The sequence below is a fragment of the Sciurus carolinensis genome, chromosome 4 (genome assembly GCF_902686445.1).
Source record: "Sciurus carolinensis chromosome 4, mSciCar1.2, whole genome shotgun sequence".
Classification (NCBI taxonomy): Eukaryota; Metazoa; Chordata; class Mammalia; order Rodentia; family Sciuridae; genus Sciurus; species Sciurus carolinensis.
This window is the reverse complement of record NC_062216.1, coordinates 14,706,078-14,723,353: the sequence shown is the minus strand read 5'-3', so window position 1 is coordinate 14,723,353 and position 17,276 is coordinate 14,706,078. Positions and strand designations below refer to the sequence as shown.

General features: G+C 58.2%; 1 protein-coding gene across 10 annotated transcripts; it reads left to right on the top strand.

The window, feature by feature from the left end:
- Nucleotides 1-1,471: 1,471 nt before the first annotated feature.
- Nucleotides 1,472-14,285, top strand: Pdlim2 (PDZ and LIM domain 2). 10 transcript variants are annotated; one of them, XM_047551503.1, is made up of 11 exons: nucleotides 1,472-1,626; nucleotides 2,689-2,881; nucleotides 3,929-4,066; nucleotides 4,790-4,941; nucleotides 6,917-6,986; nucleotides 7,095-7,246; nucleotides 7,407-7,485; nucleotides 11,038-11,120; nucleotides 11,339-11,484; nucleotides 13,017-13,134; nucleotides 13,747-14,285. In XM_047551503.1, exons 3-11 carry the CDS (start codon nucleotides 3,974-3,976, stop codon nucleotides 13,922-13,924), a joined length of 1,071 nt encoding a protein of 356 aa, XP_047407459.1. In that variant the 5' UTR covers nucleotides 1,472-1,626; nucleotides 2,689-2,881; nucleotides 3,929-3,973; the 3' UTR covers nucleotides 13,925-14,285. The 10 variants fall into 10 exon arrangements, with proteins under 10 accessions (XP_047407459.1, XP_047407463.1, XP_047407464.1 ...); XM_047551506.1 differs by having other exon boundaries at nucleotides 1,515-1,612; XM_047551504.1 differs by lacking the exon at nucleotides 1,472-1,626 and adding an exon at nucleotides 2,441-2,574.
- Nucleotides 14,286-17,276: the final 2,991 nt, after the last annotated feature.

Genomic DNA, 17,276 nt, shown 5'->3' with positions numbered 1-17,276 from the left:
TTGCTTAAGCCTGGGTGGGGCAGCTCGCTCTTCATCCATTTTCTCCACCCAGCACTCACCTCCACCTGGCTCTAAATTGGCAGTTCCCATCCTTGACTAGAAGTGACCACTCTTCAGGAAGCTGCTGGCCTGTGTTTGATCCCCCCTCCTGGCTCTCTTCACCTTCCCTGATGCCCTCGTAAAACATCAGGGTTGAGACTTCTTTTCCCTTAGAAACCAAATCCACACCCTTGCTTTGATGGGGCCCTGGAAACTCCCAGGTAGCAAATGAACCCTTTACCCGCCACCTCCAGTCTGGCACCATCCTAGTCTGTTAAGACGGCCACTTTTGTACCTGGCATGAGGGGGTAGGTGAAGGGAGGGTCAGGATTTCTGGGGATGGTTTACCCCATCAAGTGACAAGAGTGATTTGTACGCAGGGCACAGAATCACTTAGAGCAGGATGGGTCCCTTCTGTGTCACAGAGTCATGACCCAGCTCAGCGGACTTGTCTTTGTGGTAGGTTTTGTGAATGCACAACCCACAGAGCAGGAAACGCTGCAGATGAACCTATAGATGTTTATAGACTGTCCAAAGTACACCGGTGGAGGATCCCCCTGAGGACCACATGGCTCACTGCCTGGCACCCAGTGGACACTCAATAGATATTTGCTGAATGAATTTGTGTGTGTGTGTTACTGGGGATTGAACCCAGGGACACTCTACCACTGAGACTTTTTTTTTTTGAGACAGTGTCTCATAAGAGTGACCCTGAATTTATGATCCATCTTCCTGCCTCACCTGAGTAGCTGGGATTACTGGTGAAAACTACCACACCTGGCTTGAATATTGTTTGAATCATTGACTGGCTGAATTGAATGCACGAATTTCCCTTCCTTTGTCCCCGCTCCCTGCCGCCACCTTCCACCCTCTCATTTGTGGCAGGCGCTCTGTTTTTACACCTCTTTGTAATCCTTGGACTTTGCCTATGGAGAGCAATCTACATGATGGGAGGGTAAGCTAAGCATTACTACATAGGGAAACTGAGGCCTGGAAGAGCTGAGGAAATTGCCCACAACCACACAGTAAGAGGCAGATGTGGCATTCGAGGCTAGATTTGTGTGACCCCCAAGGCTGTGGTTGCCTGGCTTAGATTTCTGGCTCCCTCAAGGGGCTTCCGGGGGCTGAAGGTATCCCTCAGTGGAAAGCACGTGCTTAGCATCCAGAAGGCCCTGGCTTCCATCCCCAGGACGGAAAAAAAAAAAAAAAAGAAAAAAAAGAAAGAAAGGTGGTGGATGCTTCCAATCTAGCTGGGGAGGTATGGCTGGTGCAACAAGCAAAGCACCCTGCCAGGAGGCTTGGGGTTAGTCCACAGGAAAGTAGTTTACACACCCAGGACAGAGGCTGTGGGAGGTGGCAGGGCAGACAGCTGGACAGAGTACAGGAGGATGAGACGGGGACAGGGTAGGCAAGGAGGTGCTGAGGGCACTCCTCACAGAGGAACTCAGAGGAATGACTCACACCTGAGGCAGGCAGGTTACAGCTGTGCCCACAGGTGTGCTCCCCAGAGTGCCAAGTTGGAAGGCCAGCCGAAGGTGCAGGAGGAGGCTCCGAGGGCCCAGACTTCCCCAGGGTGAGGGTTGCCAGGTATGGCTCTGGGGAAACCATTGGCCAGATGGCTCCTCCTGCCTGAGCTGGCACCTGAGCCTCCTTCTTGGCTGTCTTGTCCCTATCCCTAGCGCCTGTGCGGTAGACAGATGGGAAAGGGCAGGCAGAACCAGTGGTGGTGGTTCAGGCTGGTCCACCTCAGGCAGGTCAGCAGGGAGGAGAGGTGCCTGACGACCCTCCCGTCAGGAGTCTCCATCTTCTCCAGGTCCCCCTGCGCAAGGCGGGCTTGTTGGGTATCTCAACCAGGGCACTCTGCGTTTAGAGAAGGAACCATGGTGGACCACGCTAAGCCAGCATGTCGGATGGCTGGCCGTCCGTCCAGGAAGGGAGCAGAGGAGGGCGGAAGGGTGGCCCTAGCTTGGGATTTGTGGATGTCGAGACCGCATTTGCGCCAGCGTGGGAGCTGGAGTGGGCGGAGGAGCCGGGAGGACCGCAGGCAGACCAGGCAGCCCTCCCCGGCCGGGGGAAGAGGGGCTCGAGGACCCTTTTGTAGAAGGGGCACGCGGCCGGCCTGGGGGAGCCTAAGGGGGCAGCTTAGGGGGCGCAGCCTGTCTGCGCAGGGGGAGAGAAGTCGTCACTTGAACGGCGTCCCTGCATTCAGGGGCATTCGGGAGGATGCGGGCACCTCGGCAGGACGACGGCAGCCTAGAGGGGGCCCTGGGGAGAGTCTGTCACCATCTCTCCAGTGGGGCGCGGGCCAGGTGGCAGCGCCCGGGCTCAGCAGCGCGGAGGAGGCGGCTTCCCGGGCCAGGGGCGGCGGCAGGGGCGGCCCCGGGATCACATGGGCGGAGGCAGGTCCCGGAGCCCCGGGCGGGCTCTCCCCAGAGTCGGGCAGACGGCGGCGGCGGGAGCGGCGGCGGGTCCTCGCCCTCCTTTCCTGCCTCCCTCCTTCCCTGCCCTCCCCGGCCTGGCCGCCCAGGCAGACAGGTGAGCGGCAGCCAGGTGAGCGCGCGCCCACCTGCGCACCCTCCGCACGGCCGCGCCGGCTCTGGCCTCCCGCGGCGGGACCCTGCCCTCGGCCCACAGCCCCTCTCCCTGCAGCCTCTTCTCGGCGTGGGCCCCGCTGGCCGGCACTCCCCGGACACCGTGCTCTTCCTCCAGCCCCCTGCCTGTGGGGGTACTTTGGCCTTAGAGGGAAGAAAGCTCCAGAACTGGGAGAGCTGGGCAGACAGGCTGGGCTCCTCCCTGCGGCACCAACAGCGCGGACAGTCGGAGTCCACCGGCCGGCTCAAAGGTCTGGGAATCAGGGCATTCGCGAGCCACCAGCACCCGGCCTTGGGAACCGAGAGCCCGAGGGCCTGGGGACCCGGGGAGGGACAGAGCCCACGCCTGGGCAAAAGGGGAAGCTAGCTGACAGGGGAGGGGCAGACAGACCGGCTGGCCTGAGTATCCCCTCCCCAGGGTGCCGTGTTCTGGAGAGAGCAGGCAGCACTTGCAGTCTCTGGACCTCCCCAGGGACAGCCCCAGGATGGGTGCTGGGCAGCTTCCTGCCAGGGTTGGCTCCTGGCTCCAGATCTAGAGGCTCAGGAAATCCCACAAGGGCCTGGTCTGCAAGGACACTCCCTTGCCCAGCAGAGGGGGCAGTGGATGGGAGGCCTGTGGCCCCAGCTGGCAGGCAGCATCAGCCCTCTCTCCGGGCTGGCCAGCAGCAGGGGGTGGGTGTGCCCCAATCTGCAGATGAGCCCTGGCCTCCTTGCTGGGGCTGTTCAGAGGGCAGCAGGCCCCTGGGGGCAGTGGGAAGTGGATCTTGTCCATCTGAATCACATTGTCAGGGGCTGGGCAGGCAGCCAGGAGGCCCCTCTGAAGACCTTGACCTGACCCCAGCCAACCCCCAGCCTGGTCAGATTTTTACTTAGTCTGGTGGGGCCACCCCTTCTTTGCTGTCTCTCCTGTGCCAGAGTCTTTCTTTACCCAGGCCACCGGCCTGCCCTCCCCCAAAGTGGGGAGGAAGTACCTTGTGCTGTCAGTTTTGGGGACAGGAAGCAAGCACTTGAGAGACTTAGTCCTGATGGTGGAGGAGGGGAGGAAGGAAATGCAGATATCTCGACGCTTGCCAGCCCCTGCCCACCCATTCTCCAGCAAGGCCCTGTGTGGCATGAGGATAGCAGCCTCTTGGGAGCTGCTGGGCTAAAGACCACGAAGTGGGAACTGAGCCGGTTTCTCAGGGTGGGGGGAAGTGAAACTTGGGGGTGAGGGAGGGACTTAGTCACTTCCTCTACCACCCCAGCCCCTGACGTCTGCTTGGGGACCTGTCACCTTTTCTCCTTTTTCCCTCCAGTAGGTCGTGGGGAGTGGACCCCACCTTCCTGTCCTCCCCTCCTCAAGCATGGCGCTGACGGTGGATGTGCTGGGGCCAGCACCCTGGGGCTTCCGCATCACCGGGGGCAGGGATTTCCACACACCCATCAGGGTGACCAAGGTAAGGACTAGTTTGGGAGATAAGGAGCTACGTACGCCCTGTCTACCCCGGGTTCCACAGATGCCTCCCTTGTTTTGTTCTGGAGTCTGAGGCCTGCTGCTGGCAGTATGGGCAGCAGGAGGGCTGGGCACTGTTGCTGTGGGGCCTGGGGCCACTTTAGGAACCGGCTTCTAGGGAGTGGGCCAAGGAGCGGGCTTGCCCTTTGCTCCTCAGTTACTAATCCTACACCTGCTGGCAGCCATTTGAGGTGGTTAGAGGACAAGAGCCCCCTGAGTTCTTGACAGTTTCCTCTTGACCCAGGCTGGGAGCTTTCCCACAGAGGGCGGTCGGTGTGCAGGCAGCCACCTGCAAGGTGTGATTTGCACGGGCAGGGCTCTCTATCAAAAGTATTTCCCAGCTCAGGTCCTGAAAGTCTGCCACCACACATTCCTGGGAGGCCTCGGTTAGAAGCTGTGTGTGTGTGTGTGTGTGTGTGTGTGTGTGTGTGTTTTGGGGTGAGAGGAGAGGAGGGGGCTGCCACTGGAGTGTTTGGAGGGGATTAACCGGTGAGCTGGACAATGAAGGGCAGAGAGAGGGGAGTGGGGGTCAAAGGTTGAGCCCAGTTTCTGTGCTTCTTGGGCAGCAGAGGGAAGTCCCCTCCTGCTCCATCCCTCCCCCGGTGCACCACCACCTCAGCATCTCTGCGTGGCTACGGTGAACCCACCCGCTCTTTATCCCTGGCAGGTAACTGAGCGGGGCAGGGCAGAGGCCGCTGACCTCCGGCCTGGAGACATCATCTTGGCCATTAATGGGGAGAGTGCAGAGGGCATGCTTCACGCTGAGGCTCAGAGCAAGATCCGCCAGAGTGCCTCACCCCTGAGACTGCAGCTGGACCGGTAGGCTCCCCACTTCTGGGCCTGTGGGCCTCCCCCACCCTCTGCAGGCCCACTGTCAGGCAGCTGCCTCACTCCACCCTCAACTCGCAGGGCAGCCCCATCCTGGCCTTCCCAGGCTCCTTTTGCACATCTCTGAGGAGGTCCCAGGTTCCAGGCCCACAGCAGGGGAGAGGGAAGCAGGGTGGGCTGAAGGGTGTCCCTTTGGCCAGCTGGTTGAAGGTGGGCGCCAGGCTGGGCAGGTAGCCACAGGCTGGGCAGGGCAAGCTGGCACCAGCTACCTGGAAGCCCGGGTTTGACAGGTTCCCAAGAGTGCACAGGGTGTGGGCATGAAGTGGGTTGAAGAGGGGAGACTTCTAAGGAAGGTGTGTCCTAGGCGGGTCTCCGGACCCTGGCCTAGAAGAGGAGGTGGCCTTTATTCAGATGTAGGTGGGGGAAGGGAATTTGGGCCTCTTTTTCTCATGGAGTTCCTTCATCCCTCCGGGTCACCAGGTCCTGCTGGGGAAGGAAGATTCCTGGGCTTATGGGATTTTGAACCAGAGGCCAGGGTTGTGAGGACCAGGTGGCTTCCTGGGGTGGGCCATCACAGTGAGTCACAGATCAGGAATGCTGGGAGATTCCAAGTCAGGAGGGCCCTCTGGATACCTCCCACCTCTCTGCCGGCACTCCTCCTGCCGGGCTCTCTCCAGCACTGCCGCATGCCCCCCTCACCCAAGAGCTCTTCCCCGAGTGCTGCAGGAGCTGACTCCCATGACGCTGGCTCTCTTCATGCCACTCTGGCCCCTGAGTGTTTGCAGGAGTGGGACCCAGGGGAGGAGGGTGGAGTGTACCTTATGGCATCTGGGAATGGAACCCAAGTCTACAGGAGGTGGCAGTCTGGGATGGGGAAGGATGGGAGCTGCTGACACCATCATCCCCTCTCGGGTCCCTCTCGGGAGCACATACCCAGGCAAGCCACAGCTCCAGGGGGCTTGCTCCCTTTGCTGAACCCCCTCCTCACCCCTCCCATGGGCATTCAGATGCTCTGGGGCAGGAAGCAGGGCTCTGGGGCAGAGCCGGAGCTGGGCTCCTGATACCTCCCCAAGGAGGCAGAGGTTCCACTGACTGACTTCTTCAGAAGTGACCAGAAGTCTAGGGACTGTGCAGCGTGTGGTCTTGGCGTAGCGAGGATGGGAAGCAGGGGCTCTCTCCCCACTTTAGCCAGCTTCAGCCCACCAGTGACCTCCTATTTAAGGTCCCAGCTGGCTCCACTGGGAAGGGCTTTGGAAAGGGGTCCCTGGAGAAGGGAAGCTCCTGTCACTGGCTACTCTTGGTGGAGAGAGGGCCTGCTTATTGCTCTGGTTCTCCAGGTCCTTCAGCTGCCTGTCATGGAGGGAAAGGGGCTGGTCTGCCCTTGTAGGAGAAGCCTGAGGAAGGGACCCTGAGTGACCCTCTCACAGGCTTCAGGTCACCAGCAGTGGGGGAAAGCCTGTGGGTGGGGAAAGTGAGTGTCTGGCTCTGGCGCTGAGGGGCTTTGGGACTTTCAGCAGTTCATTTCCCCTCTCTCAGCATCAGTTTCTCCAGGGGTTCAACCGTGAAGGATTATTTCTATAGAGTCGGCCATCGTCCCCAGCTTCCACCTACAGACCGATGCTGACCAGTGACAAAGTCTAGATGGAATGGGGGGGGGGGGAAGAGGAGTGGGATATGAAAGGAGTTTCTAATAAAATTGAATTTATTGAATGTTTTGCTAAAATTACATCTTTTCTATTTTTGGGACCAATTCTGTCCTTTCTTTTAAAAAAATGATGGTGGTTCGTTTATAACAGCTGTTTGTTTTGAATTTGGCTAAGTTAAAAGCTGACAACTCATGTCCACATGTCCTGGATGTTTTGCAAGTCTTGAGAACCAGGTCTGGGGACAGCATCGTCACAGGGTATAGGGGGTTGGGGGGCCCAGGACTCCTGGGACACTTTTTTTCCCTCTGTTGCCTCTTCAGGTCTGGGGCTGCCTCTCCTGGGCAGACCAACGGGGAGGGTTGCTTGGAAGTATTGGCAACTCGCTTCCAGGTAAGCCATGGCCTTCGGGACTAGGAGCCGCAGCCCTGACCACCCCAGCGGTGAGGCTGAGGGAGCGAGCTGCGCAGCCCAGCTCCTCCCACTGCCCTCTCTCCACAGGGCTCTCTGAGGACACACCTTGACAGCCAGTCCTCCCTGAGGTCTGCCTACTCCAGCCCGGCCTCCCTCAGCCCCCGGCCAGGCAGCCCCTTCTCCACCCCACCTCCCACCAGCCCACTGGCCCCCTCTGGAGCGCTGGTGACTAGCCACAGGTGAGCACAGCAGGTGGGCGCCTTGGCCTCCTGGGCTACCAGATCTGGGCCAGGCCCCTCAGAGTCTCACTAGTTACCCTTGGGGACCCCGAAGGCCCCTCCTTGTCCCTGGGCAGGCTGTGGGGAGCCCTGCACCCACGCTCCATTTCCTCCCTTTCAGTTTCCAGGGTCTGACACACTCACCAGGCCTCACTGCTGCTGACCGATTCTCCTGTGGGAGCCGCCCAGCAGGCCGACAGGTGAGGACCCAGGGGGGAGAAGCGCCTTCCTTTCCACCCGGCTGCCTGTGGGGCTCTCCTGGTGACAGGTGTGCTTTTCTATTGAGCCAGAGGCTGTGGCTTCTGGTGGGCCCCATGTGCCTGAGACCTGCCTGGCCAGTGCCCCGTCCCTCCAGACCTACTCCTCACCCCTCCTCCCGCTCCGCCACCCCCCTCCCCTTCCTGCTGGCTTCCTCCCTTCTCAGTGTTTCTCTTGGGCTGGGGCTGACATAGTTTTGCTGCTGTTGTTGGGATAAATCCCTCTAGGCTCTGGCTGCATCTCTTGAACACATTCCTCCCCTCCCCAAGCCCCCAGCTCCCGTCCCCAGCCCTCCTTCCTGCTCAATCTCGGTCAGCCGGTCAGCCTGGATAAGCCCCTCGGGACTGTGGTTCTGCCCCAGGCTGCACTTGGCTTGCTCTCTGTCTGCCTCCCTTTGCTGGATTCCTCCTCCGCCCAGGTCCCATGTACACTGGTGGCATTTCTCCTCCTCAAGGACAGGGGTGAGGAGGTGAAGGAGTGAGGCAGCAAGAGTCCTGGACCACAGCTGCTGGGGGCAGCATGGGTGGGGGCATGTCCAGCCTTTAGGGTGAAAGGGATGAGGCCCAGCTGCTGACATCTTACCTCCGGGTTGATTCTGCTGTGTTCCAGAAAGCAGAGCCTTAGGGGGTGGCTGGGGGAGGGTACTAGAAACTGGGAACTCTAGAGAAGGACAGGGTTCTCCGGGGTTGCCCAGGGCAGGCTTCCTGGTAACCAGCCCTGTGCCTGCCTCATGGTCAGCCTGGAGGGTACTATGGGCATGGAGAGGTGCTCCCTGAAATCCCTGTCTTTAAAGAATTTAAGATGTAGTTGTCTAGATAAGACAAATATGCAAAACAGTTCTGGAACAATTAGGCTCTAAACAGTGTGGTAGTAATTACAAAAGGAGAAGGTGTTCTGGAAGGGGAGAGATAAATGTGGGCCTCAGGTGGCTTCATTAGGAATTTTTCTGGTCACTGGAGGGAGCACAGGGTGGGCTTTAGAGGATGATGGGCAACAGACATTCTGGGAGAGGAGGAGACAGGGTCCGAGTGAAACCTGGTGTGTTTGGGTATGGGGGGGTCCCAGACAAGCTGGAAATGACCTTGGCCTAGGGCTGGTGGTCCCTCCTAGCTGCTTTCTGTCTGATCCTCCTGGGGGCTGTTGTCTCTGGAGGACCCTGGTACTCAAGGACAGGCCTTCATGGTCTCCTTAGGGGACATGGGTGGCAGAGGGGAGTAGGCCTCAAACCAGCAGCACCTGGGAACTTGTTAGAAGTGCGGATTCTCAGGCCCCAGTCTAGTCCTGCTGAATGGGACACAGGTGTGTGGGACAGCGATCTGCACTTTAACAAGTCCCCATATTAAAGGGCAGCCCAGGGCTGGGTGGCAGGGGGACCCTGATCAGTCCCACCTCTGTTGTGAAGCCTGCAATAGACCCTCTTCCTTTCTTGGCGTCAGCAGACTAGATGGTCTGAATTCCCTTCTCCAACCCTGAGGACTCCCGTCACTCCTGTGACAAGTGTTTATGGAGCAGCTGCTTCACGTCAGGCACCCTGTAGGCTCTGGGGATGCGTTTATTGGTAAACAACCAGAAATCCCTCTGACCTACAGACTGTGCCTCTGGGTACAGGAGTCACAGGCTCCATAGCTCCCTCTTGAGCGTCACTGCCCTTTGGTGTCTTAGAGGCTCAAAGTTCATGAGAAAGAAGCACATTTGATCTGATTAATTTCCAAAATGTGTTGAACCACAGAATTTCTCCTGGCACCCATGCTCCCCGGAACAACTTGGAGGGCTTGGGCTAGAGACATGCTCTCGATGGGCATGGGAGGAGGAGCAGCCTTCCTGATCTTGGACAGGAAGGGTCATTCTGTGAAGGCAGGGTCCCTCCCTGTCTGGGGAGGAGGTAAGGCAGGTCCTCTCCAAGTGGGAGCGTTGGCTCTCCAGGAAGGGCTGCGGGATGGAGGGTGTGGAGGTGCCCTGACCTGGCAGCAGGCTCCTGACTGGCTGGGGCTGTAGAGTCCAGGGTGTAGGACACCTCCAGCCCTCTGGTGCTCTCTGGAAACTGCAAATGGCCCCCTCCAAGCAAGCACATGCCTTCCGGAGCTAATGCCAAGAGCTCTCCCTCTGGCTGGGAATGAGGACTTGGCTCCTGAGGGGGCCTAGGCTGGATGTTAGCCCACCCTCTGCCCAGGGCTGGTACCCCATGGAGGGCACGTGCTGCGGAGGGAACCCAAAGCTTTGAGAATACTAGGCAAGTGCTGCACCACGGAGTTAAGCCCCAGCCTGCGACATTGTTCTTGAGGACCCCGGGCACAGTTCTTCAGTCAACCACACAACGCTGGCTCTACCGGCAGCTTTAAAATTTGACTTCATAATTCATCCTTGACTTTGAATAGTAAAGTGAGAGTATTTGGCTTGCCAGGATCTCTGCCCTGGTCTCCCTGGCCTCCCTGACCTGCTTGCTTGTCCCCTCTCCATTAGCTCATTAGATGGCACCCCCTCCTCCACTTAGTGGTATCCGGTTGGGGTTGGCAAGGACGGGGACAGAGTGGGGGAGGACACTGAAGTGCTGGCCAGAAACCAGCCTCAAGGGTTGACAAGGAAGGTGAAGGTGAGGAAATTCTGGAGCCTGGATGGATGGGCATCCCTGGGGCCAGGGCGTGGGCTCAGAATGGGCTTGGCTCCTGAAGTTCTGTGGGGCAGGACCAGACCTCCTAGGGCAGATGGGCGAGGTCAGGCAGCCAGAGTCTGGCCTTCTCCGGGGAAGGAGCAGCATGTGTGGCAGGAGCGCCTGCCCAGCCCCTGACCTGACTCCTTGGCTCTAGCCCTTGATGTTACCATGGCCTCACTGTAGGGCAGCTAGCTGTGTGAGTTCCAGTCCCAGCACCACATTAACAAAACAAAACAAACAAATTGCTCCAAATCTCACCCGGCCCTCCATGCCTCTGTAAACACTCCCAGGAGCTACACATCAGAGCTGGAACCAGCCACCACGGACTGGGACTGGTCATTCTTCAGCTCCAAGTCCTCTCCTGCCACTGAGCTACACCCCAGGGCAGGAGCACATCTTGTCCATCCTGACCTTGCAGTTCTCTGCAGTGAGCTTGACCCCTTTTTCCACCCTTTTACGTTTCCATGGCCTTCCCACAGAAGGGCAACTGGCTTCCTCTCTGCTTGTTCTGTGGGACCAGAGCCCCAACAGGCAGCTTGACCTAACAGAGAGGGGCGTCCGGAGCTAGTCACTTGGTGTCTTTCTCCGCCCCTTGCTCGGCCTCCTCGCAGATGCCACGTGCCTCCGCAGCTGGGCGCTGGCCCCACCTTGGCTTCTGGAACCCTGTAGCCCTGGTGCCCTGGCCCTGTGGGCGGGGCAGGGTGCCGGTCACTTGCAAGGGGCCTGCTGGTCAGCGGGGGCCGGGCGCCCCCTGGCGTTGGTCCGGGGAGCAGAGTCTGGCGGCGCCCGTGGGCGCGTGGTGCTGGGCTGGGCCCTGACTCCTCCCGCTGCTCTCCTCCCACAGGCCGGTCTCGGCCGCGCTGGCGACTCGGCCCTGCGAGTGCTGCCGCCTTCCCCAGGCCCCAGGTCCTCCAGCCCCAGGTTCAGGTACCAGAAGACCCTGCAGGGTGGGGAGGGCACCTGGAGGGCCTGAGAGGGACAGGTGGGAGGCTGGCTTCACCGGGAGGGATGGCGTCCCGCCCCTCTGAGCCTGCTGGGCTCTCCGCCAGCTCCCAGAACGCCCTCCCCCATGCTCTTCTGACCTGTGGCTTGTCCTAACACCCGGCCCGCATGGGACCCTCATTCCTGGCTGCCCCACCCCGCAGCGTGGACTCGGAGGCTGGGAGCTGCCTCCTGGAGGAGGACTCGGAAGTGTTCAAGATGCTGCAGGAAAACCGCGAGGCTCGGGTGGCCCCCAGGCAGTCCAGTTCCTTTCGGCTCCTGCAGGAAGCTCTGGAGGCTGAGGAGAGAGGTGAGGCCGCAGGCTCCATGGGAAGGCGAGTCCCTGGGTCTTCTGGGACCCTGACCCCACAGGCTAAGGAAGTAGAGTTTCTGAAGTGTCTATTAACTGCTCATCACAGAACTAGGGGCCAGGGAAGCCGTGTCAAGCCACAGTCCCTGTCCTTAAAGAGCTTACAGTCTGCTCAGAGTTACCAGGTATGCACACAGAAGGCGGCAGGCAGTGCTGGCTGAGACCAGGAAAGTGCCTAGGGAGTGGACGTTGGGCACTGGGGGCTAGGTCTCTAGGGAGGGCTTCTTGGAGGTTTTGACTTGGCCCCAAAACAAGACCAAGACTTCAATAAACAGCCTTAAGAAGGTGGCCTTGGAACACTGTGGAATGTGGAGGCCCAAAGCCAGAGGGCTGATGGGTGTGGCATGAGAGAACAAGTCTGGCCTGGCGGCAGGGAGCGTATTCCCTGTGATGTGGGCCTTCAGAGCCAGGCTGAGGAGCCCTCTTAACTAGGAGAGTCAGGGAGGTCACCCTGCCTGGTGAGGTGCCGCCAGGAGCAGACAGACCATGTGGGCTCCTGTCAGCCTTTTGCTCTTCATTCAGTGAACAGGAGTGGGATGTGACCCTCGAGAAGAGCTCTTTTTTACTGGGGCAGACTGGCCTGGCCAGCTCCCAAGGAAGGGGATGCTGCGAGATCAGTGTTCTAATCCTTCAGGAGGAATGCTCTTTAGAGCAGCAGAGAGAGACAGCGCCTGTTCAGGGGAGAGAGGAAGAGAGATGATGGAACAGGCAGGCAGGAGGGGACTTGTTGCTGCAGAATGACCGTCCCTGGGGCTGGCTCCTAGGAGTGTTTGCAGAGGCAGGGTGGGCCGGGTGAGATTTGGAACAATTCTTTTTTTTTAAATGATGTGGTGCGGGGATGGACTTAGGGTCTCGCACATGCTAGGCAAGTGCTCAGCCAAGGAGCTGCGGCCCCGCCCCAGAGCACATCTCGTCCATCCTGACCTGAGGCCTCTGCAGTTCCCAGAAGAAGGCCCAGGGCCAGCTGTGGTGGGGAAGGGGAGCACAGACATGTGGTGACTTCGTCAAGAGAGCCTCAGGGTCCTTAGCTGGAGCAGGGACAATAGCGGCCCAGTTTCTCTGCGCGCCTTTTCATGCTGTTCACCTGCTCAGATGCAATACTGCATCCAAAAGCCCTTTGAAAACTACAAAGGCATGTGGCACTGTCATTGCCTAGCACTGTTGACCGTGACTGGATCACGAGGGAGGGAACACCTACTTTGAGGTCAGGCACTCGGCACCGATGCTCCCAGGTTGCCTTAGAAGGGCGAACTCAGGGGCCATGGTTGGCCTTCATGCCCGCTGCCAGCCTCACCCAGGGTCTGGCTGGACCTTCTTTCTTCCTCCTATGGGCCGTCATACCCACTATTGCTTTTGAGTCCCATAAGCATCTTCTACAAGCCTGGGAGCGGCCCCAGCAGTGTCACTAAATACAGCTGGCTGCTGCCGTAGGTGGGGGAGTTCTCAAATGTCCGTCTCCCCGCCCCTTCCAGGTGGCTCGCCTGCCTTCCTGCCCAGCTCCCTGAGCCCCCAGTCGTCCCTGCCCACCTCCCGGGCACTGGCCACCCCACCTAAGCTCCACACCTGTGAGAAATGCAGCACAAGCATCGCGTGAGTGTGGGGGCCATGGAGGCGGGGTGCACTCTGGGGGCGCGGGGCGGGGGTGTTGTCAGGCAGGGCTGGGCAGCCAGTCAGGGACCCTGAAGGGAAGCACTGCCAGTGGCTTCATGTCCGGGCTATTTGCAGTCTTCTCACGATGAAGACCTGGGCTGGCTGCTTCCTGAGTGCCTCCTCTTCTCCTCCTCCCCGCCTCTTCCCCATTTCCTCCCCTCTCCCCAGAGGAATGAGAAATGCTATTGCTTTGGGTTTTTTTTCCATAATTTCCAAACTTCTGCTAGGCACAGTGGTACATGCCTGCAATCCTAGCTACAAGGGAGGCTGAGGAAGGAGGATTACAAGTCAGAGGCCAACTTCAGCAACTTAGTGAGAAATTGCGCAACTTAATGAGACCATCTCAAAAATGAAAAAATAAAAAGGACTGGGGGTATAGCTCAATGGCAATGAGGGGCCCCTGGGTTCAATCCTGAGCCTGAAAAAAATCTAAGCTTCTGAAATCTGCCCCAGGTCAACTCTGGCTCCCTGGGATCCATAACCCCATGCCTGATCCTCCTCTCTGTCCATCCTGTCCCTGTCCTGAGACTGATGGTTCTCCCTCCCCTGCAGGAACCAGGCAGTGCGCATCCAGGAGGGGCGCTACCGCCACCCCAGTTGCTACACCTGTGCAGACTGCGGGCTGAACTTGAAGATGCGAGGCCACTTCTGGGTGGGTGACGAGCTGTACTGCGAGAAGCATGCCCGCCAGCGCTACTCGGTGTCCACCACCCTGAGCCCTCGGGCCTGAGCCCCACGGTGCTTAGCACAGCTCTGCTTATCGCAGTTCTGGACATGGCTGTGCCCAGAGCAAGTTGGCAGGGACGGGGTGACGGTGGGTGGTGGCTCTTACATGAACTAAGTTTGGGCCCCCTTTGTCCTCGCTGGGTGAGGTCAAGGGCTGGGACTTGACTCGGGCTATGGGTACCAGGGGCAGCCCCACTCTCCCTGGCCTTCCCCCTGCAGGACAGGTACTGCACCACAGGCTTCCTTTGACACCTTTGTGCACAGGGTGGGATGCAGTGTCTAGGAGAGGGCTGGGTCAGAGGCTAATGGTATTCACTGTGCAGAGTTTTTGACATATGAGCTTTATAAACATTAAACACGGCCAAAAAGTAGATGTCATTTTTTCTTCTTTCCCCTGCCCTTGCGTAGGAGCTGCTCCTGGGTAGAGTGTGTGTTTACCTCCTGTGGTCCTCATTCCCCTCCACCTGCTCTGCTGCCAGGGTGCCGGATGAGGTGGGGTGGGGGAGGGGATGGAGAGGGAAAGAGGTTGCTTCTAGATGGGCTGGGTACTTCCTTACCCCTCTTGAAAAGATGCTTGGTTTCCTGGGATGTTTCTCATTTGGGGGCCTGGAGAGGGGCAGAGATGCTGGGGGACAGGAACAGAGGACCAGAGAGGTGGAGGCAGGTTTCTTGGTGAGGCAGCCTCATGCTCAGCCAGAACTGGACTAGGCTAGCTGTCTTTGTGGTCCTTGCTCTACCTGGTGTAAAGCTGCCAATGCAACTGTTGTACACAGATGAGCTGGGTAGGCAGAAGATGGGGGCTGTAGAGGGATATGACTGAAGCACCTCCTGCACATGCCTGAGGCTGCCTGCCCCATTCAGAACCAACTCACCATCCGTAACCTTGGCCTGGGGCTGCAGGTTGGCCTTGCCTGGGAGGGAACGGCTGAGTCCCACCTTGAGGGATTGCCACTACCTGGCTCGGGGCCAGGCTGGTCTGCTTGTATCTGCCACCTCTTCCCTGGGAGATTGCTGGCTTCATTACTTTTTTTTTTGTACCAGGATTGAATTCAGGGGCACTCCACCACTGAGTCACATCCCAGTTTATTTTGTATTTTATTTAGAGACAGAGTCTCACTGTGTTGCTCAGTGCCTTGCTTTTGCTGAGACTGGCTTTGAACTCTTGATCCTTCTGCCTCAGCCTCTGGAGCGGCTGGGATTACAGGCATGTATCACTGTGCCCAGCTGGCTTCATTAGTTTGAAAAAGAAAATGATTGTCACAGCTGGTGCTAGGTATGCCTGCCTGAATGGGGTTGCATTTGAGAGGGTGTGGGGCGTGGTGATCTCCTGCAAGATTTATCAGTCATCCCTTGTTCTAGTCCCAGAGGACATCTCAGAAAGTTCTCATGGGAGCTGCTGGGTGCTCCAGACCCAACCTGCCCCCACTCAGCCTGGGATGGGCAGCAGCCTCAGGTTTATTTTCACAGAGCAGATCAAAGGTGGCTTCAGAGGGCGTGGGCTCTGACGACAGCCTTATGCTATCGGGCTCTTTGAGAAAGGGATCTTGGTGGAGACAGTGTGGCCTCCTTGGGCACCTGTGGATGTAATTCACACCTTGATATAATCGTCTCACCTTTTGCCTGGATGGCTGCCTGAAGACAAGCCTTTATTTTTAGAGAAAAGATCAAGGCTGGCTGGCCGGCCGGCATCTGGCTGGTGGGGAAATGGGCAGCCTCTTTGGTGCCACCTAGTGTCCGGTGCAGCCCAAGGTAGGGGAGAATGCTCACGAAAGGTGAATTCTGCTTCCTGGTAAATGCTGACTTGGGCGCTCAGCATAGTGGGAATATGAACAGAGACACTTTTCTTGCTTTCCTGGAGATGACAGGCAAGAGCGCAGTGCAGGTGGCATGAATGAAATGCATATCATGGCAGCGAGTGCTAAGGGCTATCTTGCCGTGGGTGTGCCCAGGTCTTGGGTCTTGGGCAGGCAGACGAGAGAAGTCCTAAGAGGTTGGGGTGACTGTGAGTCCAATGTTCGGTTTAGGACGGTGGTCGCTGGGGATCCTGAGCTAAGACCGGAAGGGAACCTGGAATGCAAACTTGGTTTGAACTTCACCTTAAAGGCTGGGATCGGGGGCCACTTTGCAGATGTTAAGCAGAAAGTGTGGGTTGGACTCTCGATGTGGGTAGATCCCCTCCTGTAACAAACCACATGGGTTAGAGGTGTCACAGGAGTGGAGGAAGACAAGTGCGGGGTGGGGACAACTGAAAGTGCCTATGCGGGGGGCTGTTGATTGCCACTGGGAAGTGGAGTGGGTCCAAGCTAAAATCCACCTCTGGCCCTTGTTCTTGACCCGTGGCATCTGGCTCTCCTCCCAGGAGATCTGAGGGTTTTGATACCAGAGTCCTCTGCGGCCACACAGACAGCCTGGGCTTGGCAGTAGACTCCGTTGGAAGATGCAGTTATTAGCCAAACCAGTTTGTCAGCAGAGGTTAAGGGCAGTCTCTGATCTTTACCCTGGCCCTTGTCCCCACCCCAAGCCAGTGAGCTGAGTATCCTCTGACCCATACTGACCACCTGTGCTGTGGGACTTTGTACTTCTCTCTGCATTTGGGATGATAAGTTCAGAAATGACACAGGTTTAGAAGTAGCTGAAGATAGCCTCTTATACAACCCCCTTCAGACTGACCTGGGAAAGTGATGTTCCCAAAGTTATACAGCCAGATAATTAATGGCTAAAGATGTGCTAGGGACATTTAAAATGCTTTAACTGTACTCTCACAGTACATAGATAGGGTATCCCTATCATTCTTGTTCTATCCATGAAGAAACTGAGGACCCAGGACTCCTCCAGGGTAAGGGGAGGGGCTGAGAATAGAATGAGAGGCTGCCTCCAGGGCTTCTGGATTGCTGGGCACGGGGCTGGGGAAGGGTTGACCCTCTGTCACAACAGGCAGCTCCAGTGTCTAGGAGAGGCAAGCTCCAGCCACTGCAGGTTACAGTGGGAGGTCAGGCCCCTTTTGCCTCTCTGGGCTGGCAGGAGCCAGCTGCCTCCAGCTCTTGGCTTTGCCCTACCTCCCCCGGGGCCCAGCTGAGCACTGAGCTTGCAGGAAACTCACTTCCTGAAGCTGGGCTTTCCCACAGAAGGGAGGTGGAGGGACTGAGGGCATCGTTGGCCAGCCTGAGGGATGACTACTTAGGCCACATTGTGTCCTAGGAACTTAGGGTAGCTGCTCACTTCATCAGGTGGCAGCTGGGGGTGGCTGTGCCACTCCCAGCATCTCTCCTAGGGACATGATTCTGGTGGAAGAGGCAGGGAATAGAGACTGAGGAGGTGGCAAGTCATACAGGGTTACAGCATTCTGGGATTGGAGC